The sequence below is a fragment of the Larimichthys crocea genome, chromosome VIII (assembly GCF_000972845.2).
Source record: "Larimichthys crocea isolate SSNF chromosome VIII, L_crocea_2.0, whole genome shotgun sequence".
NCBI classification, from domain to species: domain Eukaryota; kingdom Metazoa; phylum Chordata; class Actinopteri; family Sciaenidae; genus Larimichthys; species Larimichthys crocea.
In genome coordinates, this window is record NC_040018.1 from 2988070 (window position 1) to 3012392 (window position 24323).

General features: G+C 39.8%; 2 protein-coding genes across 7 annotated transcripts in view; one reads left to right on the plus strand and one right to left on the minus strand.

Annotated features, from left to right (window-relative positions):
- Positions 1 to 18882, minus strand: part of coro2ba (coronin, actin binding protein, 2Ba) — a 44369-nt gene extending 25487 nt beyond the window's left edge. The window contains exons 1-2 of one of the 3 annotated variants that reach the window (XM_027281064.1): positions 18785 to 18882; positions 16557 to 16670 (exon numbers count right to left, since the gene is read on the minus strand). In XM_027281064.1, coding sequence (XP_027136865.1) covers positions 16557 to 16571 — 15 coding nt within the window. In that variant the 5' untranslated portion in view covers positions 16572 to 16670; positions 18785 to 18882. Of the gene's footprint in view, positions 1 to 4961; positions 4985 to 16556; positions 16983 to 18784 lie in introns of those variants that run through there. The other 2 variants (XM_010732696.3, XM_027281066.1) reach the window with 2 other exon arrangements.
- A 1138-nt stretch (positions 18883 to 20020) lies between these two features.
- Positions 20021 to 24323, plus strand: part of itga11a (integrin, alpha 11a) — a 67573-nt gene continuing 63270 nt past the window's right edge. The window contains exons 1-2 of one of the 4 annotated variants that reach the window (XM_027281060.1): positions 20021 to 20096; positions 22733 to 22797. In XM_027281060.1, coding sequence (XP_027136861.1) covers positions 22758 to 22797 — 40 coding nt within the window. In that variant the 5' untranslated portion in view covers positions 20021 to 20096; positions 22733 to 22757. The remainder of the gene's footprint in view (positions 20097 to 22732; positions 22798 to 24323) is intronic. The other 3 variants (XM_027281062.1, XM_027281063.1, XM_027281061.1) reach the window with 3 other exon arrangements.

Genomic DNA, 24323 nt, shown 5'->3' on the forward strand with positions numbered 1-24323 from the left:
GAAGTTTAAAACCGCAGAGGCTCAATATGCCAGGAAATCCTGCTCGACTGTGTCATCGACCAGATGAACACTCTTTCTGTATCTCTACCTCCTCAATCTATCACTGTCTGCCTTGTTCTCTCTTGCCTCTTCCTCCTATGTCCTCTCACTACCTCCTTCTCTCACTCTGTCTCTCTTAGTAGGATTAGATGCATAGAAAGCGTGAAAAAGCAAACCTGGACAGAGAATGTAACCAAGCCAAGTGCCTGACTGTCTGCCTCGTCAAGGACTTGTCCCTTCCTGACAGTGACCATCTGAACCTTGGCAACAACCTTGGTAATTTGTGCTGCTGGAATACAGATTGTCTATCATTTGTCTGATACTTCTTGGGAAAGACTTCTAAGAATATGATAAGTAGGAACATTAACATAAAGATCTGATGTTCAAAAACCCAGTTTCCAATAGTCATCGATAATTTACCTGAACGCAACAAAGATCAGCGAACAGAAAGTTTGTACAAAGAATTTGAAATAGTAACGTGCACCTATAGTTTATATTAAATATGAAGCAACTGTAGAAATAACACAAAAATAAAGGAGCTGCTGTTGTTCTCCTGGAGGCTGCAAAGTTCTTTACATCACACAGTACAAAACTGTTAGAGTAATTGCTATTGTTAGTGCCTTAACAATGGAAAAAAAACTGTAAAGTTTGTTGTGAGAGTTACACTAACAGATTTGTTTGTGGTCCCCACCAAATCGTACATCAACCACCTATTAGATTATGAGATACAGCAGAGTATTCAGCATTGAAGGAACTCATCCTCTTGGGAGAATGAATGAGTAAATTTCATGGTCTATCTCAGGGGTGTCAAACAGCACACGGGTCAGGACAAGCCTGCCAAAGGTTCAATTTAGCCCACTGAAGAATGACTTTGGAAAGCATGAAAATTGCATTACTTACTTTTACCTTCCCTGTTCAAAATATTGTCAATGTGCAGCTTCAGTACAGGATAATCTGTATCAGACTTACAGTAAAACAATATAGATGGAACCAAATTGCTAAAGCACTGCCAAACCTTTGATTCATAAGGTGATAACATAACTTTCTTCCTCAGTAATGCGTGGAAAAGAATCACAAATCCATATCAGGGAGTCACAAGAAACCTGACGACCTTGATCTTGAATTTTCAGTTTCTTGTCAATCTGCCGAGTATTGTTGAGATGTTTTGCTCTGGACCAAAGTATTAGAGACACTAACTGACTGGCAGTAGGTGAAAAGCTATTATAGAGATATTAGTCTGATACAATTCCCCAGGGCAATGAGATTAACTAAGAAATGTCCTTGTACAGGAACCCCGTACACCTCAATGTCACATCAGCAGGTCAGTAACTTTGCAATCTCTTTATGGTTACTCACAATAATGAAATAGTCGATTCATACTGACTGTGAGTCTGTGGAAGAACTACAAATCCTAGACATAACGAGCAAAAAATAACATAGTATGTGCTCTTGCCCTCCATATTATAAATCAGTTTATCATTTGGACAAGGTGAGTCATGGTGCGTTGATGCTTGAGGGAAGATTTGACCTCTGAATAGCCAGAGAGGAGCACAGGAATAAAAATGTAGTAACCTTAATGAGAGCATACAAAGATAGAGCTTCTTTGTGATGCCACTAAGAGGGACAATCTGGCCAAAGTGTTTTTCTGCTGTTGTTGGTTCTTCAACAAAAATGACAAATAGGTATGTCATGGTCTATTAACACAAAGTAGGACACAAAGAAGGTCCAATTTGTGAGAGACAAACACATAAAGCGGGGGCAGGGAGACTCCAGATGTTCCTGTTTATTCAGAGCAGGGGCTGAGTGGAAAGACTTCTAATGGGGTTCTTTTCTACCGTAGTAAGCAGGTTAAACCACAACTGTAGTCATGGCCGAGTTTTATCTACAGGCAAAAAGCGTATTGGAAATCAAGCAGGTGTAGATCATGAGTGGACACTGACTGTACTGTTCAAAATCTGTCTACGTGAGATGAAAAAAAGAGATAGTGGTCTCCTGGGCTTTCTAACCCTGTGTCACATACGCAGAAAGAGAGAGAGAGAAAACAGGCAATAGTAATCGCTTTTGCACCCATGTGTGAGCTTGTTAAGCCACATTTGAAATGACAGCATTCCCATATGTGGGTGAAGGTTAATGTGTTGTGAATTTGACCTATTTCAGAGGAGTCTGTTGATGAGATCTCCTGGCAAACATTACCCACAAGACTACGATGATAATGCTGCTGTCATTCTACATCCATGTGCACTTGTTGTATCTTTTTTTTTTATCGTGTTTCCATTGTGGTTGATTATACAGTTTATATAAGAAGAGCATGCAGATCACATGGCAGGACAGTGTCTGGCAAGCTAGCAACATGTTGGATATCTATTATATGGGCACTCATGCACATCTTTCCACTCGGTTGCATTGATCAGTTTATTGCCAGCGTGTCAATTGGCCCTCAGCAGTACAGTAGACCTATGTGTCCCAGTTTAAAAGCCAGTTGTAAAACACAGACCTCATTTCTCTATCCTCTACAGGGACAAATATTTAATTTTGGCTGTTATTCCATGAGGAATCTTTTATTGGCACCATCTACTCCCAGCTGGATCTGCTCACTTCCAGAGTCATACTTTAGCTTATTGTATTATCTGCACTGCTCTTATTCCTGTGTATCCCAGTTTTCTTTGTGTATTACATGGTGTAATTACATTATGTCAGGACTGTAGTCCTTTAATACTGTTATGAACAGGGAAAACTGGTTAGCAGTGGTATGGCATGGAAAAATGTAAAGAATCCAAATGATACAGGTCCTCTAAAACACGTAATGTAATGTAGTATACAGTATATCTCTCTTTTTTTCTATCTTCTTATCATAAAACCTCAAACTGTTTAGGCTGTATTGGTGTAAGCTTCTTATCTACTTGGACATGCAACAATCATTTAAAACCATTAAATTTACATGTAGGACGTTAACCTTTTATGACTGACACACCCTCCTATGTGGTAAAAATGGGATGAAAGAAATATATTTATATCCCCCATGCAGGATTTAATTTAGCAAACTAATTACTCATTTTACAGCACAACTTAAAACTAAGTCCAAGATGAAAATCCCCAAAAGCAACTGCCAGACGTCTGTATAGACTACAAAAACCCTCCAAAGCCAAATAGTCAAGCAACTAATAAATCTGACGTTGTCCCAGACAGCCTCTGATCATGTAGGCTTATTAGACAGATTAAACAGTGTGGAGATGATGGATTTCTGAAGTGGCTGCATGTTTTAATGTTAATAGATGACACTGTTATCCTTGCAACAACCAGAGAAAAGCTGACCGAGAAACAAAGTTTTTAAATATGGCATTCTGGTTAATGAAGATAAAACAAAGTTTATGGTTATTTTGGAAAGTGACCAGGACAGGCAGCCTATTCAACCGAACTCATTTATAGTAAGGCACTGCAACAGTTATATGTATCTTGGAGCCATTTTTACTGCTGATGGTAATGCCCGAAAATCTCTTGACTTACATGTCAAAGATAAAATGAAGCACTTAAACAAAACTGATAATTTTTCTATCAACTAATTATGATACTCCATTTTGTGTTCAATTAAAAGTGTTTGAGGCTTTTTCATTAGCTATTTTGAATGGATGCGAGGCTTGGCTAAAAGGTCTGTTAAATCTCTTTATATGACTTCGGTGAAATCTTTATTGGGGGTGAGGTCTACCACACCAAACCTTATTTGCCTGGTGGAGGCAGGGTTCGCTTCAGTGCAAGTCTTAATCAGACAGAAACAAGCCAGATTCCTGACTAAGGTGATGCAGCGGCAGGGTATCCAAGATGACCCCTTATGGTTTGTTCTTAAAATGACAAGAAAGGAAAACAAGGTCATGGATTAATTCCTAAAGGAGTTAATGGATGACCAAGACCACATTGAGAGAGATCGTGCAGACATGATTGTGGAAATACGCTCTAATGAAGGAACAAGATACAAAACCTACCAAGTCATCAACCCGAACATGTACATCATGAGGACCACTTGAGAGCGACTTTCACACAGTTACGGTTGTCCTCTTATAGGCTGCGTGTAGAAACACCCCCACACCATGTGTGTGTCATTGTAATATGGGCATCCAAAATGAGGAACATTTACTCATGTGCCCTCACACAAAGGACATCTGTGCAAAATACGGACCTGATTCCACAGAGTTGAGCTCTCTCTTCATCAACGATGATAAAGAGATTTTAGTTATGTTACAAGTTTGTCTTGCAATGCTGGAAAAATGATGATGGGAGATGGAATAGTATAGTGCAATCGAGGTGTTCGTATGACAAATGTATTGTTAGTGTATCATTTTTTTCTTTTTTTTGTGTGTGTGGGTTCATGGGTTTTTGTTGTCTATTGTTCATTGTTTGGACCCAAATGTTATGTTTTTTAATTATTTGTGTCAACAAAAGTAACTAACTAACTAGTTAGTTGGGCCTCTCATTGTATTTTTTTCAGTCAATTGTTTGTGTTTTATTTTGTTTTTGTAACCAAAATTACAGAAATCCAGCTACTGCAAGTCTCCTTGTTATTTAATTTTAATTACCTCGCTATCTTCCTGTGGTTTCACTGGTGTGAAGACAGTTTCACAATTTTTCCATTCCAGACCATTTAAACTTTTACAGTGGCAACCAAGAGATGCCAACCACACCAAGCTGATTCAATGTTGTAGCTGCATAAAAAGCAGGGGTGGTGTTGCAGGGTGGAGTTGGTTAAGATATATGTGCAGAGTTAAGATAAAGATGAACATTTAGGCTTCTCATCCTATCTTTCCATGACACGAGGACCTGCTTCATTTACACATGCTTTCTTTGCTGCTACCCTCAGCACCTTTCCACTCCAAACCACAACAGTGTTTTTCCCCTGACGATGTGGAATAATGTCTTTTAGCCTTTATTACCCCAAGCTCAGGAATTCACAGCTCCCATTCTTCATTGTCAGGAGCGCTGCCAGGCTACAGTCTTTACCTTGTGTGACCAAAAGGAAGAAATACAGAGACTTAGAGGAGAATAACCAAAATACCTTCATAACAGTTTGTTAAATGAGTCAAAATGATTCTGGCTAACTACTGATCTACTTAAAGGTATAGTTCACGTATTTTGAGGTAGGGTTGTGTGAGGTACTTATGCATAGTCATTTTACTCTAACCTACAGTAGATGGTGGACAAGGTGCCCCCAGTTTGTAGAAGCAGGCAGGGCAGAGCTAAGCACTGCTGAGGACAAGGTCAGCAGGCACTAACTGTAGAGCTTCCATATTCCTACACATAAATCCAGCTGCATTGTGCACTGTATTATGCCACAGATCAGCTGTCTGGACCAGAGTTACAGTGGCACAGCCAGAAAAACACAAGCTTGCACCGTCTTTGAAAGTTTTAGAAACAATTTTGCTAAGTTTGAACAGAAAATTTCATTCTGATCTCATAACTTTCTGATCCAAAAAGCTGACAGCAAGGTAAAGTGGTGAAAATTCTTTAAATAGCATACACTTGAACCGATATTGATTTAAACCATCCTTTTAATTGATAATTTTGAAGGTAAACAACGCCAAAATAATTCAAGCGAAAGATGTTCCAAGTTTATTTTAGATATGTTCAGGATGGTTTTAGACAGAAAGGACAGGTGGGAGGCATGGGTATAGGGTGGTGGAGAGGTGTTTTATGTTTGATGATGCTTTATTTGTCTTTTTTTAACATGATTACAAGTGTGAATTTAAGAAAATTTTACATTTACACCTTGCTAGCACATGGGAGAAGCACACTTATTCTTTAATTATCCATTTCTAATTAACAATTCTTCAAACTGAGCTAAATCTTGATCAGGTCACTGCATGTTTTCCTCACACTCCCTTTGTATTTTTAACACATAAATAAATAAATGACCTGGTACTCCAGCAAAACTTCTCAGCTGCATTCGACACCCACGGAGAAGACGCAGTGGGAATGCAGACACAGATGGCTCTCAGCTGGTGAATCCGTCCAGCAGATAACACACAAAGAAAACGCATACAGCCACAGGATTTCCCTGCGAAACAGGCTTTCGTATTCCTCTTATCCAAGTGTGTAGACCTTCATATGACAAAGACAAAACAATACTTTAAACATGATTATTTTTCTCTTGAAAACTTTAACCTAAATTTGAAAGATTGAGGAGCATGTGCAGGACAATATCTGAACAGTTAAAGTCTCAAGCTTCAGAATTCTGCGTGAATGAGCAATTTATCCGTATGTTTTATGTTGGTCATAAAAATAACTACAATAGTAGAGAATACAGTTGGCTGGGATAGTGTGAATTTTAATGTCCAATAATGTCTAAAGGCTCTTTGTTTTCTCCACTCTGTTGTTGGACTGTTGCTTTTTTAGGCAAACAGGCATACCCCATGTGTTACCATAGTGACAGCAATGGAAATCCAGACAGCTGGAATTTCGAACAAATTCTCCAAAAATAAGGACCGATTGACATTTACACTGACGTTTCTCAGTTGTGATGAAAAATATCTGGCAAAAGCTCTGAAGGAAGAATCAGATAATAGTTCTGTGAAGTGAATCCCAGTATAAATCAAACCCAGTGACGTCGCTGCACACACACGCTAATATAAACTGCTTTTATACTTTATACTAAGCTGCTGATATACTACATAGAAGAGATGATTTTTGATTCTTTCTGGCATTTCCTTCCTCCCGTTTTGGAACACCTAACTCCTCTGTGAGGAGTATGAAGACAGCCAAGTAATTCCTGTTATCAACATGGTGTTTCTTCTCACCTGCCAGCTCATCAAAGCTGTTCTGTGCCTGCTCACTCCCTCAACAAGACACCCATACCAACCACTAGGAGTCGCTACTACCACTACCTACCTCCCACCTATGAACGCTGTCCAAAACCGCAATGGTAACACCCAAGAGTGAAGGATGTCTGAACTTAACCCAGGTTTGTGAGGCGTCAATAGCTTTCCCCGAGCGCCACCTGCCGCCTGATCTTTCCACACAGCAACTGAACTCAAACAAGCTTCGCTTATACGATGGATTTGCTTTGGTCAAACTCATCTAACAAACTGCTGACATATCAGGGTTTATCTGTGACTCTGAGCTGACACTTTCACCATCTACTGTAGCCTTTATAAGAGGCTTATCTACTGGATTTATGCTTCATGTGATCTCTTTCAGAGCTGTGAACCACCATGACTTACTACCTTTAAAATAATTTGTGTATTTTGTCATTTGTAGCAATATTGGAAAGAAAAGACTGTAGCATGGCTTCTAAAATATATTCAATATAAAAGTAAGTATAGAGACATCAAGTAGGAATTAGGGCACGTGAGGAATGAGAGTGAAAAACATGAAGTGTTTCATGTGCTGCAGAGAGACTGTTTGCTATTAGTGCCCATTGGCAAAACAGAGAGCTGAATTGATGACCCTGATGAACTCAAATGTGTGTGAGTGTGTGTGTTTGTGAGAGAGAGAGAGTGTGTGGGTGGTAGTATCATCCACCATGGAAGCACTCTCACTCGTTGCCCCACTCCCCCCTCATTGCTCTCTTACGCTCACTCAACTCTTTATGGCTCTTCTCATTCAGTGTAGCATACAGTTCCACCTACAGTTTAATGCACACAAAGATAACTCTGTACGTTCAAATGTTTTTCAAGTTAATCACCAGCACAAGACGTCACAGTACACAATAACCATGCAATATGTGAGAAATAAACACATCACAAAACATTAGGTGTCAGCAGCGATGATGGAATGGACCTGAGATCTGAGTTGACGCTGCCTAAGCATGTGAGAAATGAAAACACAGCACTGCTTCAGTCAGCCTCATGCTTGGAAGTGTGGTGTGGAAAGAAAAATTACGTAAGTAGATTCCACAACACTTCATCAAGACTCCCAACCACGCAGCTACTGTTTCAGTGAGGACGGACCACCCTTATTCTCGCTGCAGTGGCACTGCAATGGCCTGCATAGTTGACATGTATTTGCATGTACAAGTTTTGCATTGGCGTTCCCTTTTGCTTCAAATTCATCTGATGAAGTTACAGAACTTACTTTGGTGAATACAGAATCATTATAATTTAAATGAATGCAGTGTATAATGCAATAAATTTTGCCTTCATGAAGGTCGGTCTTTGTTGAAACTGTTTCAGAGAGGCGCTGATTCACTGATCATTTTGGAGGGTGTACTTTGTGATGCTGCTGAACCGTATTGTTGAACTTCCTCTCATTGATATAAATGGGGTGGAGAAAATTATACAAACATCTGTCAGTTTAATGCAATACAATACACATGTATTTACATGTACAATTCTACTGAGATGAGCTGATTTCTGACCCCAGTTTGTCACAATTGCTGGTCTGACCAGATTCTTAAACCCCTAAAATTTGATACAGTAATTGCCTGTGGAACTAAACACTAATGAGAGCGGGATAGTCAATGGCAATTAAATTTTTCTATCGAGTTTTACGATATAAATAACAATCGCACAGCTGCTCAAGCCATTTAGTCTGTTTCAATGTGCCAAAGCCAGTTACTATCTGACAAGAGAGCCTCGTGTGTCACTATAACTCTGCTGTAATGGCCACATGACTTTTAGGATCCTCTAAATGAGAGCGAGAGAGAGACTGCAGATAAAAGACGGATAAGGACAAAGACAGGCAGATAGCAAGATATAAAAAAGAAAGCACATAGCTGCGGCTTTAAGGAATAATACAGACTGAAGGCTGAAAGGACATTTACAAGAGGAGGCAAGGGACAGTAACAAATTGGAGACTTTGTGCTGTTATGTACAGCATTCGTGGAGTGGACTGAGTACGAGGAAGGAGGATTGCTCAGAGGGAACAAAGAGGATAGACACAGGGTTTTTTCCCTTCCCAATCACCTGTCTCAATGCACTTTTTGCCTTGTCCCCGGGCGCACAAACAGGAAGCACATCCTATGTCCTGATTGTACACACACACACATTCCTTGGGATGTACACCTAATCTCAGCTGAAGGGGAAAGGGGGATGCTGGTTAATGGTCACTCTCTCCTGTGTCTTTATTTCTTCTGGAGGACGTTCATAAATAATTTCACAAGACTTCGTCCTCTTTTATTCCAGCGACCCCCCAAAGGGAGGAATTCCAAAAATGGACACTTCTGTCCAACAAAAAGCCACAACAAAGCTGTGCTCTGTGCGTATTTCGCAATGAATTCAAATCATACTTTGGTGAGAAAAGTCAGTTACGATAAAATGAGTGTCTGGATTGTGTGAACGCATTCGCAGAGGAGGAATGATTCATGCAGTGACACAAGGAAAGATGGGCTTCCCAATTCTTTTGGAAACACACTACAGGCTTTACACACACACACACACGCACACACACACCGATTTGAAAAGTACAGTTTTTACAGACAGACACACACACACACATTGAGTAGGGTAAGGAAGCTTTCTGACAGGCAATGAGCTCATGAGATCTGAATGTCTTCCTGTGGTGAATGCTTTTCTGTGGCTTTCTCACAGCTATTTCCCTCTTTACCTCTATTTTCTCACACTTTTTGCCCCCCCTCCCTCCTCTTTACACACACACACACACACACACACACACACACACACACACATACACAACTCGCTCTCCCTGTGTTAATTCTTTTATCTGCTCCATTTAGAGTGAATAGAAGAAACAAAAAACCTTAATTCTGGATTTAGTTTTCCTAATCTGTTAAGCCTTTGTGTATTTTTTTCCTACTCTAGGAATAGCCGGTTTTGGGTTGCTAGGTTGGCGATTTAGCGCTCAGTTTAATGTGTCCGTCTGTCTGTCCGTCTGTCTGTCTGTGTCTGAGAGAGCGTGCGGGCAAACATTAAGCTTAACAAATGGCCAGTGGTTGAAATCAGACTCAATTGAGATTTATGGTGGGCGAGGTGCCCCGAGTAAAGAACTTAGACAGTTGTGTGTGGACGTGCTTGGATTTGTGTGTGCGGACTCTCTACAGAAAATGTTTCTATTTTGTTTGGGCAAACAAAATCACAATAAACTCATATAAAAAATGAAACGGGATAGTTGCTGAGATTTGTCAGGGCTTTCATATCTTGAATCGTTTTATGCTACAAGAGTCTTAACAGCCTTACAGTTAACAGCAGAAGCTGTACCATAAACAGACTGAAAATGGCTTTCAGACGTCTTTCCAACCACACATGTGTGCCTGACATCAGAGCAGCGTGGGCCTCCTTCATAATTGGGGTGTTTGCAGATATGTAATTGCAAACACACTTAACACAGCTGGAATGCTACTTTGAATTATATAGAATCCACGTCAGTATGGTTAAATATAAAGCTTTTGCTGGAGAGAAACAGGCATGTACATGTGTGTGTGGGTTCTTGTACTTTAGACGCGTGGAATAAAGACATTTTAAGTTGGAGCACGCTTCCAATCTTCAAATGTGCAAAGGAGCTAATTTCAGGCACTCGTGTGTTAGAGGAGCAGGAGGACATGGAGTTTTTAAGGAAACAGCCAAAATAAATTGACTAGTTTTGCCCTGAGCAGGTCTTCCTCAGGCTGAGCCTCAAAACAATCCATTTTGGGGTGTGTTCTGATTAGGTTTGCAAAATTCCAGGGATCTTCAAAGTTGGAAAGTTTCCATGGCGAAATAATGGAAATTTATGGGAAATGACAGGAATAGGTTGGCCCTTAAGAGGGATCTAATATATTTTATCCAAGTTTATTTGATATAATTTCATTGACCATTTATGAGGCTATCTTATTATGACGCTAATTTGCCCCCAATTACTAAATTACCCCTAATTTCCAGTTAATTCCCATAAACTCCCATTCATTTCCATAATTCCCAGGGAAAGTCTCTGATTTGGAATATTTCCAAAATTCGCCAGCTTAACTTCAGCTGGAAAGTGTCTGGAAATTTCCCACCCCTTTGCAACCCTTGATCTGATTGGGTAAAAGCATTTGCGAAATCTTATTTGAGGGCTCAACTTTCGTTTGAGGGCTAAAGCTAGAGGAGCTGAGAGGAGGCTGCAGTGCAGATGCTTAAGGTTTAGAGTTATGAGCCAGAGAATGAATGAAGTCATAAAGGGTCCTCTCAAGTATAGTAATACACACATAAGTATGTGTGTTTGCTGGTGTGTGTCCGGTCCCGCCCTCTGGGAACAGACAATCATTTATCACCACATGGATTCCCTTTTAGTGTTAGCTGGGGAGCTGGTGTCTAAAGGAACAAAAAGGGGCACTCTGAAGGCCAGTCCTCCCCCTCCTCATCTTAGTCACTCTACTCCTCCCTCAGCGTCCCTCTGTCCTTCTCTCCCACCCCCCTTCCCAAAGCCCTGGCACACTGCTCTTTCTGTGGTATCCAACCAAAAACAACTGGACCATTTTAGGGGTTGCCGTGCGAATCACAGCTTTTTAATCAAAGGGGTATTCAAAAGAACAGTCCACTTGGTCTGAGTAACTTTTTCTATGCCAGCAGCTTGCAGTTATGCTTCATGGGAGGGTTGAATCGGTTGCTAAATGCACAGAAATTGCTTTGAATATGAAACAGAACTCAGTCCTTCTGTGCTTTTATTCCCCAACGTCTCTGGCTGGAGGTCAGTTGGCAGACAGAGGGCTGGGTGACCTCAGCCTTCTGGAGAGGTCAGCTTCTTGCATAGAGAAATCCCACTGTGGCCATTATGCCTCTCCCTTGAGCCCCGTGGACAGACAGCAAAACTAAAACTGACAGGAAGGTAACTCAGGGCAACGATCAATGCAAAAGCTAGCCTCTGTTGCCCCCTGTGTTGTTGGAGGACACTGAAGTGGTCTTTTATTGAACAAACTGAAGGCTGAGTTCCTACTTGCACATAATGTAAGGGAGCAGCTGTGAGCTGCAGGGTTTCATTTAGCTTCTTTGAGATGAAGTCGAACAGTCTTAAGGATGTAGATGCACACACTCACATGAGTTTGGTGAGAAGACTTTTGCTGATATCACTAGATCTCCAACACCGTACCAATTCAGTAGTAGTGATGGAAGTTATCCACCCACCTACACATACTGTAATGTGTCTGCCAACTCACATTTGTGCCCTCCCGCCCACGTCCACACACTCATACACACACACACAGACATACATGCAACCAGAACAGAGTGTCCAGATATAGTAATAATCCAATGCCCTGATGTGCTAGCTGTGTTGGCAGTTTTAAGGTACACCACTGAGAGCAGCAGGCTGCATGCAGCACTAGCTTCTGTGACGCTTAGTTTATTGCAATAGTAAAAACTCCTGTATCATCCATCTTTAGCAGCATTAAAAGTCCTTGTCCCAGCACTGTGGCAGCACTTGGCATAGTTACACACAGAAGGATGGTCCTGTTCAAAAACCTGCAGTATAATAACATCATCCATGAATTTGGGGAATTCATTACCCTCAGGTATTTTACAAATCATATCATGATGTTCAATTTGAGGGATTATGATATTTGATAGAAATATATGGGATAAACCTCCAGGCCCAAAGAAATTATTGCCAGTAGACTAAAGTGTGCTAAAGAGCTTATGGTCTTGTCCAACGTCTCAGTCCAGTAAGGCTGAAAGCAAAGGCCATGGATTTGAACATGTAATGACCTATTTTCAATGTCAGCATTCTGTCAGAGGTTCCCAAACATGGCATACCATGGCAACCTTTATTAAACTAAATAACGCAGGCTCATCACTCCAACAGATGCTCTGCAGATTAACAGATCAATAAACAATGTATTTGTTTCATTTCTTATTCTTAAATTTAGCCTATATTTAAAAAGGCGTACAGGTAAAACACAGAAAACAAAATGGGCTGCAGGTGTTTTAATGGGTCAGGTAAGCCTGCTGTTGATGTATGGAGTGAGCGCTCAAGCCACGAGTCTGACTCGTGTTATATTAGTGTATTGTTTTGTTTTTATGAGTACCAGATATGACAGAACCAGATCACACATGTATGATGTTGGGAATGTGTGACAATGGTGGATATATTAAGTCTTAAAAGGTCCAGTGTGTAAGACTTATAGGGATCTATTGGCAGAATGGAATATAATATGTTATGTTTTTATTAGTGTGTAATCACCTGAAAATAAGAATCAGTGTTTTTGTAACCCCAGAATTAGCAGATGATCTTCTATAGTTCACAATATTTCTACACTCTAAACCAGAACATACAAACCAAACACTGATTAGTCTTTCAGCCACCATATTTTCTGCCTCACTCTTAAAGGGGCAGGTGAGGCAAGCGGTATTCAGTTGGATGCAATAAAATTGCTAAAATAGTTGCCACTAAATCCTACACAGTTGATCTTTGAGTCTGATTTTAGTGTTGTTGGTTGGCTCAGATTCTGTTTCTTATGTGTCCAGATTTCTAACTGCTGAGACCCTGAAAGCTTTAAAAGCATGTGGTGTTGCTATGACAAATGGAAACTGTGGTGCTTTTATTACTGTGATTTTGATCGTAATCACCTTTTTTGCTTTTGTTTTGATAGAAAAATGTAACATAAAATGTTAATATACACGTCTCATATTTTAAATGTCATTAAAAACACACAACACAACAACAACGATTTGCTAATTCTGTCCTCAAGGCGACCACTAACCCACACACTGTCTGAGACAACTAGTATGGCAGCTGCCATCTGCGTGTGCTCATAAGGTTTACATTCATCGGCACTGTGATAATTAATCTAGCTATGTTATGTTTTAATCTGGTGAAATAATGCTAGATGTACTTGTTTGGGGGTGAACAATAAACAATATACATAAACTACGTACAGTATCTTGAGAAATCACAAGGTATAAAAAAACATCTCCAGGACCACCACTGGAGTTTTCTCGATCCTTGTATTTCACATGGTTGTGTGTCATAGTTTTGGGTTTCTTGTTTAGTGTTTCCTGTTTTATTTTGTATTTTCCCCCTCTCCTCATGTTTGTAACCTTACTTCCTGCCTTTGTTGTGTTTCCCGCCAGTTTTGATCGTCTGTTCCAGCCTGATCAGGTTCACCTGTGTCTTGTTGGCCTGCCTTCGCTCGGTGTCAGTGTTCCTGCTGCCTTTTTTGTTATTTTGTGTTTACCTGCTTCTACAGTAAGTTATTAAATTTACCTTTTGTTCACTTACCTTCACGTCAGCATTTGGGTCCATTTTCTTGAACTAAACCGTGACAGATTGTACACTGAGATGATTTTGCCATTACACTTTCATAGTAGCATAATAAACTTTGATTTAATCATGTATGTAGACATGCTATTGAGTAAATAATATAAGTGGTGATAGGCATCCTGGAAACACACTTTAAAGGTGGTAATAAGCCAACATAACGAACATAGCATGTACATTATGAGTGATTTAAAGAGATGACATTACAGTCATGGTTGTGCCACACACGTCTCTGTGCCCATTGTAAATCATTTAAATCTGGACTGTAATGTTGGAAATCAGGCCAGTCCATTCAAGTCTTGGCTTGATACTAAGTAGGCATTGCAGGGTCTGTCTCTCCAAAATATTGTCAGTTTGTATCTGTGTGTGTTGAGGGGTAGCAGGCTGTTTAGCCCCGTCAGCATACAAGCTTTTGTCCTGTATCCCTCCCAAGGTGACTTCTCTGCTGTTGGCAGGCATAGCCATGAAAGCAGCTCCCTAGACTCTCTCTCTCTCTCTCTCTCTCCTTCCCTCTCTCTTTGCTTCCCCCACACACCCGTCATCTTTTAGAGACCACTGGATAATGTGCTTTCATAGCTTTTTCACAGAGATGTCAAAGCATGTTTTAGTCTAACATTTTCTTTCCCTCCTCACCTCATTTCCATAACTGCAGGTAGGAATCAAAATGCAAGCAAAAAAGCAAGTATATTCATTAAAATACTCTCTCAATTCCTTTGGCCTTGTCTACAGTCAGATTTAGGCTTTGGCTCAGTGCCAACACAAGAGCGCCTGACCTTTTTCTGCTTTCAGTTCTCATAGTGGAGAGCGTCCACCTACGCAGCAGCTCACACACCTCCCACACACAGGCAGAAAAAATATACTTTGAGAGCAATCGTCTGTGAATTTATGTGTGTTTTTTGTTGGAGGCTGCAGGCAGGAAATAGAAATTATGTTATTTTGTATGTAACAGAACTTTTGTGTTGAGCCTCGCAGGTGTTTGGTCATAAGTGTGAGTAAATAGGCCATTGTCCTGTGTCTACAGTAGGTCATCTATTTTTGGTCCAGGTTAATTCTCGACATGGGAGTAGGTGTGCTTATTTTCTCTCTCTGTGTGTCTCCTCCTGTTTCTGTCTCTCTCTCACTCTTTGTCTGACTCTCTCTTGCTCTGTTAATTGATTAAGAGGATTCAACCGGCTGCTGCAGCATTAAGCACAGACGGCTACCACCAATACACACTTGGGTGCACATAAACACACCCAAGCAGGACTGACACACCTACTTTCAGATCATCTTGAGACTGCAACCACACACATACACACATTTGTTATTGTCACATGAGAGCACACTTCATTGACTTCTATCTATTCCCAGAAGAATTACCACAATCTGAATTAACTGAACTCTAACATGAACCAAAAAAACAAGTCCAAATTTAGTGATGTGGGAATCTTTTCATCCCCTAATCAGGGCTGAGTCCTGATAATGTGTCAGTTGAATCATCTTCTCAGTAATGTTTACATTGATTCATCTACTTTTATTCAAAGCGATGTACAATCCAACGCACAATAGATGAAGGAGAAGCCACCATATAACTGTAGCACTTTGACGCTGCCGAAATCCGAAATACTCAAGTTATGTTTGCATGTGGGGTGCTTAAAAATCCGCTGTGTGCCAGAATTTGCATATCATAATGGTAATCTTTCTGTGAAATAGTATTATAAATGACAATTTGCAAAGTTAAATTTGGGGCTTCAGGAGATATGCTTTACCCCCCGAAGCTGCTAGCAAACAAAGTACCAAATCAGCATGGACCGGCTTCCGAGTTCTCATATTCTCGTATTCAAAACACCTTAAAACAACCAAACCTTACAAACAATACCATATCTTTTCATTAAGTATCATAACTAAGATTGAAGGTGAGTCTTGTGCAAAATGACAGCACCTAAAAGAAACAGGCCGGATATTAAAGTACATCTCTGAGTCTCTTCTAAATAAAGTTTTTCTAGCTTCTTCTTCCATAGATATAAAGAGTAATTTCTTCATATCCAGATTGAATTGCCTGCAATACGCTGCAGATTAGAGAACGTGATCACAAAATGTTCTCATCGTAACCAGACTGCATTTTGAAAGGGAACATACACACACACACACACACACACACACACACACATTAACACGCATCATCAGACAGCACCGGCATCCTGATAACCTTGCACTACCCGGCAACTCCGACACTACTCAAAAACTCATCCTCACTCCTCTGCAGACAAACACACACACACACACAAGAATAACACTTTAAATAACCTTCACACTCCAGTCAAATCCCAAACCCAAATCACTGGTGACATGCTTAAAGTTGTCCCTCATCCAAAGCATGGTCTTACCTTTGTGACAGTCATGCAGAATCAGTGGGTGAGGAGCAGGCCAGTGTCCCCTTCAAGCAGAGAGCAACGCTGCAGGAGTGGCAGAGTGATGAGGAGGAGAGGAGGGCACCTCTGCTGAATATGCAGAGAGAGAGGGGAGAAAGGAGGAGGGGACAGACAGGTTAGTGTGTCTGGCTCACTAAGTACGGAGGGGCTGATTGCTGCTGCAGTGAAGTAATGGCTGGCCGTCGGCGTGCGGTTGGTTACTACAACAGGGAAAAGCTCCTCGCTAGGATACACCCCTGCCTCCTCCCTCCCTCCCTCCTTCCCCAACTGCACACACGCAAACACACGTCCACTGATGATGCACACAAAGTCTGGCTGTCCTACTCTCTCACTCTCTGTCTCTCGCAATATGATTAGTGATGGGCTAATACAGCTTATTGATGAGCAGTCAGGCAGGCAGGCAGGGCTGCAGGAGGAGGAGGAGGCGGGAGCAGTGCTGCCTGGGACAGGAGAGGAGAGGACTGCAGAAACAGAGAGGGAGGGAGGGAGGGAGGGAGGGAGGGAGTTGGACGCTGTGTCGCAGTCTGCTACTCGGGCATGGAGCTAGCTGCACGTCATCCGGTGTGTACAAATGTGTGTGTGTGTCTGCGTGTGTGCATGACACAAGCATAGATGGGAAGAGACAAGAACATCTTTTGATTTTTGCACGTCAACTTCAGACTCTATCAAGATATTTCTTTAGGTGAAAACAATAATACAGACGCCTAGACACGTGTGCATAGACACACAAGGTAAAAGTTGTAAAGCCGTACACTCTTTGACTGTGTTTATCTACTTATCCTTCACCTAATCCCTACATGTATCCTTTGACCTAACCCTACACTCGAGGTGAGCAAAACAAATCAGTGTTATTGTTCATCCACTGTCAGAATCAAATTGATATGAATGAATTAAAGGTTACAAAATCAAAGTTATTAAACCTTTATTTCTTTTTATACGCAGTCTCAACACAATAATTTGTAGAATCAGTCGGACTTGATTCTGCATACCATTTGTCGTATTGTGATATAAATCATTATCACACAATATTCCTATTAATGTCATGATGCTGCTGTGTGTGTAACTCCTAACCTTCTTATCTTAAATTTAAAGGTCCGGTTACAGATGAAGTTACAGATTGCAACCAAATGAATAGTCTCCCACGTCTCATCCTCTCCTTCCTATAAATTCATACAGGTCATATGTAGATATGTTTGGTTTGTCTGTTCTAAGCTACTGTACCCGCTCTTACTGTAGATATAAAGGGCTCATCTTAAAACAAACAAAAACACAACAATTCTTATATTCAGGTTATTATACTATATGAAAACATACTAATGAATATTATATTTAATACTTACAAAGAAATACCTTTAAAAGCTCTTTTAAGTCTTAAATACAGATGAATTCATCAAAGAAATCAGAATATCAGTATGATATCTTCATATTTAAGTACTTTTCTTATGTTTCCTTTTCATTGTAAGGACACTAGTTTAGTAGCACAAAGACACAGACACTCACAGAGCAACACATCTTTGTCATACTAATTGTATAAAGACACAAGCCAAAATTCCAACTCAGTTACCATGGCTTAACTTCCCATAGCTGTGAGAGACTCTTCTCTAGTGGCTGCAACTCACAATACTGGTTTTGTTTTGTGCATCCACATGTACACACTTCTGTGTGTGTGTCTATGTGTATGTGTATGTGTGTGTGTACTGCACATGCTGGAGTAAAGGTCGCTAAGAGAGACAAAGACAGAAGGAGCATGATAGAAACTGTTCATCCCAGGTGTCCTGCGATTATACTTGTCTGTCTTACTGTGGTTTTATCGTTCTCTCCCATGTTGTCATTCAGTGGTCACTTTGCTCCTCAGTCTCTGTCTCGTCTGAGGTCCCACTCTCAGCACTTCCTGTCTAGGACAATAGTATTTCCTGTGTCTGTGTGCATATGTTAGGAGTGGGGAGCTATGATAGTACTTATTGCGTGCCAAAGCTTAAATAGTAATACGACAGGCTGTACTTCATCTTGAGAAACACACACTATGAAGGAATAATGCATTAATAATAAGAAACAAAAGCACTGAAACATCAAATTACAACCACAAGAGTTTTGGTCTTTCATCCCTTTTAATTAAAGAAAACACAAGTTATTTATTTAATATTTCTATAACATGCATGAGTGTGACCCAGTGTGAAACTTACATGTTGTGCCATGAATTTTCCAGGATGTTGGAAGTACGTAATCTTTCCACTTTACATCATGAAGAAGGTGTAAGTTGAACAGACATCATCAGCTGGGTGAAGGTGGCAAATACATGGCCACCGTGTCTACATGCTGCTAATAAAAGCAAATGGAGATGGCAGAAGAGAACTTTTATTTACATTTTTGATGGTTAAAGTTATTATGCATGGATGTCAACAACAATCACTTCGATAAATTGAATAATAAACCACAGTTGCTACTGTCTATCTTGTCTGTATGCTTTAAATCCACAATTCCTCTCTGTTCCAGTAAATTATGGAGAGCCTGTTTTGCATTAGGAATTTCATTTCCTTGTTGTTTACTGCTCTGACCCTCTGACAGCTGTGTAACCTGAGGGAATCCACCATATTTAACAGTTTGCTGCCATCTTGTGGTGAAATCACATTATTACCTTCAGGTTGTTTGGCTGAGATGTTTGCCAATGTATTTGACTTATTTTTAACTTTTTAATTTAATGGTGTCCAGTTGTGGATTTTCAAACTATTAACTTACAAATGAGCTTTTAGTTTATATTCTACACAATGAAGAAATAACCTTTATCGTCAGTATAATGAGGATTGTGATAACGATGTAAAGTCTCTTTGAGTACGTTGAAAAGCGCTTTTAAATAAAATGTATTATTATTATTATTATTATTATTATTTAAAAATGTGTCATTTACATTTACATTTTTTCAAAACAAAAAAAGTGTAGAAATATTGTAGAAAGCAATGGAAAGTTCTGAAGTTATTCAGCAGAGTTTAATTAATAATGCCAAATGTGAATTTCCATTCAGTTGGAGTATACAAAGTTTAATATAGGGTGTGTACTGTTGAATGAAAGAATCATGAGCAGTATAATGCACAAATAACACCATTTATAATACACAATTATGTAAATAATAAGTTAAGATATTAAATTATAATAAAATAATTAAAAATACTATAATAATAATAATAATAATAATAATAATAATAACTTTAAAACGCATCTAAGTATCCACTGTGATATATGAGAGTAACTTACAAACTAAATATACCTTCAGAAACACCTGTAGGTCGTTTACAACACTTTAGGGCTGATTTAAAGAATTAATAAAAAGCTCTTTAAGGCGTTGGAGCAAAAAACAATCTATTGTACAGTAAAAAACCGATTTTACCTGGTTTCCTCGGTCGTTTGACCAGCTGCAGTAATCAGTAATGGGAGTGGGTACACCTGGTGCTGAGATGGCGCGGTTAATTGATTCATTTATAGCTTAGCTTCATGTATCAGGTGAGTGTTAACTTTGTAAAGTTAGATAACGTTATAGCATGTTTAGTTTTGCTTGTAAATTGATAACTTCGTTATAATTTTAATAAAAAGTACACAATAAGTCAAGTATACCGTGGTCGTAGATGCAGCTCTGCAGACAGGCTTCGGCTTTAGCTGCGTCATGTGGTTAATGGAGGTTTTAATAACAAGGCTGGGTTTTTTAATGTGTACATTAAAACAAGTATTGAGGTCAAGCTTTTCCTGAGCTGATAGCGGGAGTAGCTTGCATTACACTGTCTTGGCTAATATAACTGTCTATGGAGAAGACAGACAGTCACAATCTCGGGACACAGGTGAAGCTTTCCTCATTGACCTTTTTCACGCAGCCATTTTGACCTGAAATAGTAACACATGGTGTTCCAATGATACTAATTGAGGTTCAGGTCAAACAGAGTCAGGGTTAGCTCACTGGAAAAGCTCTGCTGCGATAAAATTCGGAAATTGTTAGTTAAACAATGTTATACAGTTGATATAATACAGTATATTATTATTATTATTATTTATTATTATTATTTTATTATATGGCATTGTGTGTTGTTCCAGCTGTATAGAAGCTTCTTCAAACAAAAGTGTTTCCAAACAACCTCCATTAGTCTAGTTTATCTTTGCTTAGCTCTGACTTGATCATTAGCATTAACCATCAATGCAAAAGTCTCAAATTTACCAAAAATATCTACAAGGGAAGCACACACACTAGGGCTGAGTCATGTTTTTGCTCCTGTGATGTCTACTGAGGTTTCACTAATTCAGCTAACAAGCTGACAAGCTATGATCCTATTTTAATGTTAACTAAACTTATGACCGGTAACGGTACCACACAGTATACACAGACATTTCTGCCTCTCTTAGCTGACTATAATCAAAATATTATATGACAGGTTTTCATAAATTAGTTTGGAGAAAACTTAAATTTTTGTTCAGGCAAATTGATTCCCCAGTTGATCTAGAATTGTATATGTTGTGTGTATACTGTAAATCAGCACCACATCAGGCTTAGTTGATCAAGTTAGATGCCAAAGTCATAAGAACCTTGTCTGAACTGGCTTTCAAATGAATTGACACATTGCCAATCTATATTTATAGATTTATGAAAATGATGTAAATATCACTCACCAGACAAACAAGAGTCTAAAGGCTGTGACCGAAAGCTTGTAATTGTCTGCGTGTAATGGCTTTCAAAACACTGCAGACTTTAATAAGTGCTATTGCATGTTCTGTTTTATGAATATTTACTTACACAGCAAACATAACGACACAACTGTAAAATGTTACTTTAAAAAATGTAAATACCACTTATGCGTTCAACGGAAATTGACTTCATTTCATCATTTACGGCATTTTCACATTTTGTATTATTTACAGCATATGAAGCCTCTTGATATCCGCTCAAAGCCTGCTTGTTCACATGTAGGAAAATGTACTAAAAAGTGATTTAGAATTATCTGTAGGCTGTAATACATATTTGAAAGCTTCTAAAACTGATGAATTGTGCCCTTCAAATGCTTGAGAAATCTTTTAATTCTTTCTCCCACTAGAATGCAGGTTGTAATAGAACAGCTTGTGCGCTCTCCACAGCTCATAAACCCTATAATTGAAGCACTTCAGATTACAATTGGCTGCAGTAAGACTTTTAGTTGGATTACTAGAAACCTGAATCTCTGCCAACAGACGTTTGTACATGGATTCCCTTCATTCCCTGCATCAATGCTGTTTATGCACATCAGTGCTCAGTGGAGTCCCTCATGATTCATTCTCACTGTAAGCAAAGCATCATTCTGCAAGTTATTTAATCAGTGTGCTCAGCAGATGACTGTTACAAAAGATAAAACAGATGAATATGTGGTAATCAACCGCTGTGTCACTGTCTGAGCTGACTGCCTCTCGAAGAAAAATTGGAAAATCTGTGCAAACCACTGGAAAAATCAGACAGCTCACCTAGGGACCCCTGTTCTTTGGCTTCTCAGCTTACTCACCATTCAGAAACCACATTATGCTAATAGTCAGATGGATGACTAATCTTGCAGACTAAAGGCTGCTTGCATAAGCAACTTAAAAACAGCGATGTAAAAACAATTTTATGCTTGAGGTGAAGCTGACATACCAGGTGGAAACATCCCGTCCAGCATCTCAGAAACTACTATTATTCAGTGACTAATGTTTCGGCTGACCTTAAGGCTGCAAATGTTCCACCTAAAAACCAACATCAAAATCATTTTCACTGTGCAGCTGTAATTATATAAACTGACAAATTACATTCTTAATCTATCAGTCAGGAGATGCGTATTTTTACACGGGCTGCTGTATGTTCTTTTAATCCAAAGTCAGTGAATACTGAACTGCCTTTATGGGTTGAGGTAAACCCTAATTAAAAATCTGTAAGACTGTTATTTCAAATCCAACAAGCCCTCAACTATTATTTCAGAACTAATTTAAATGGATTAAAATGAAGCACAACAAAATATGTCCTGTGACTGAGGCCCATCTACAGGTGGCGCTGTGTTTCTGTGTGCTGAAACACTCGCATACGTCCACACATACAGCACGTACAATTTGCTTTGTAACTAATTTCTTTTTCTGATTTGGTGGCCGGCTGACAGCAGAGGGGGAGAGAGACAGGAAAGGATGATGGATGAGGAGGAACACACGTGTGCAATACACAAAGGTATGTGGTCAGATTTCAATCCAGATCTACACTATATGATGTGCACCAAAGCCAACTCAACCACCACAATGGCCAGGTTCTTATTTAGCATCATGAGGAGCAGCCCCCTCCTCATCAATACTACCCCCAGCTCTTTCACTCCTTCCTATCCTGACTGAGCGCCCCCCACCCCCTTTCAGATCCTTCCTAACACTGGCCCACCGCACGATTTCCCCCTCACAGAAATTGTTGCTCTAGTGGAACATTTAATGCACAGGGGCTCAAATTTCGGCTTCCCCAGTGCGCAGCACAGTGTTCCAGTCGGCCACAGTCTGCACACAAACCACTTCCTCTATCTGAAGCAAAGTGAAGAAGAAGAAGAAGAAGAGGGCAGAGGGGTTTGAATAGGACCATGAAGAAAATGTTAGAGGCAAGCAAAGCAGCTGATGGAGGCCGACAGAAATAGGAAGCGTGAGAGTAAGTGGGAGTACGAGTGGTTGAGGTCCTAATCAATCAGTGCCTGCAGAGTCCGTTTGTATAGGTGATGTCAAGCATGAGTAGACATTTCCACAGCCCTTTTCCACCGTTTTTTAATTCATCCAAGTCTCCTCTTCAGCTATGTTTCCCTTCCCGGAGCCTCTCGTTTGCTCTATTTTTTCACCTGCCGGTCATTGGGGCAGATTTACGGACTCCTCTGATGGAAAAAAAGCCTCCATCCCTCAGCAGAACGTGATTCATGTCAGTGTTAAGGAGAGATGCTTCTGAACTTAATACTCTTATAATTTATTTTTGAAATCATTGCATAACCTCTCTTCCTGCTTTTTTAAATGGACTTGGTAACCTTGTCGTCTAGTTATAAACTGTTACATCTACAAAGGTAATAGATAATGCAATTAATGAGGGAGATGTATTATATCTGTGATTTAGAGTTCAGCGTTGCTTCCAATTGGGAAAAGCGCCAAACTGGGTAACCAGACACAGGAATACATTCTTTCTTTATTTCCCTCTCTTTGTCAGTAGTGTCTGTCTCTTTTCCTCTCTCTCATACACATTCACCACACACAGAGTCTGGAAAACAACACGCTCACATTAAGTCAATGACAGCAGTACAAAGGCTTCACATGTGGTAGCAGTTAAGCAGACCTTTGCAATCCAATAGACCTTAAATAAAGACTGGTAACATAGCAAACAACTTCTCATCAAATACATACGACAGGATTAAGACATAACTTTTGCTCCATATGCTTTAAGGTCTGATAAAAATGTTCTTCTATTATGTGACATCACTCGAGACAGAAAAATAACTCTTACCCAACACTAGTTCATTTTATATTCACAATAGCCAAAGACTATATATGTGTCTCTCATAAAACTCAGTCGGCAAGGAGAAAACACATTCAAAACTTATAATTCCCAGAGGATCATTCACTGAAGTGAGTCAGTCTGGCAGAGAGTGTACATTTCAATATTCCTTTGGTCAGCTCTGTCCCTACCAATGAATGTGAAGTGCCTTTTATGGTCATTTGGTTTCCATTTGGGGGTAAGTT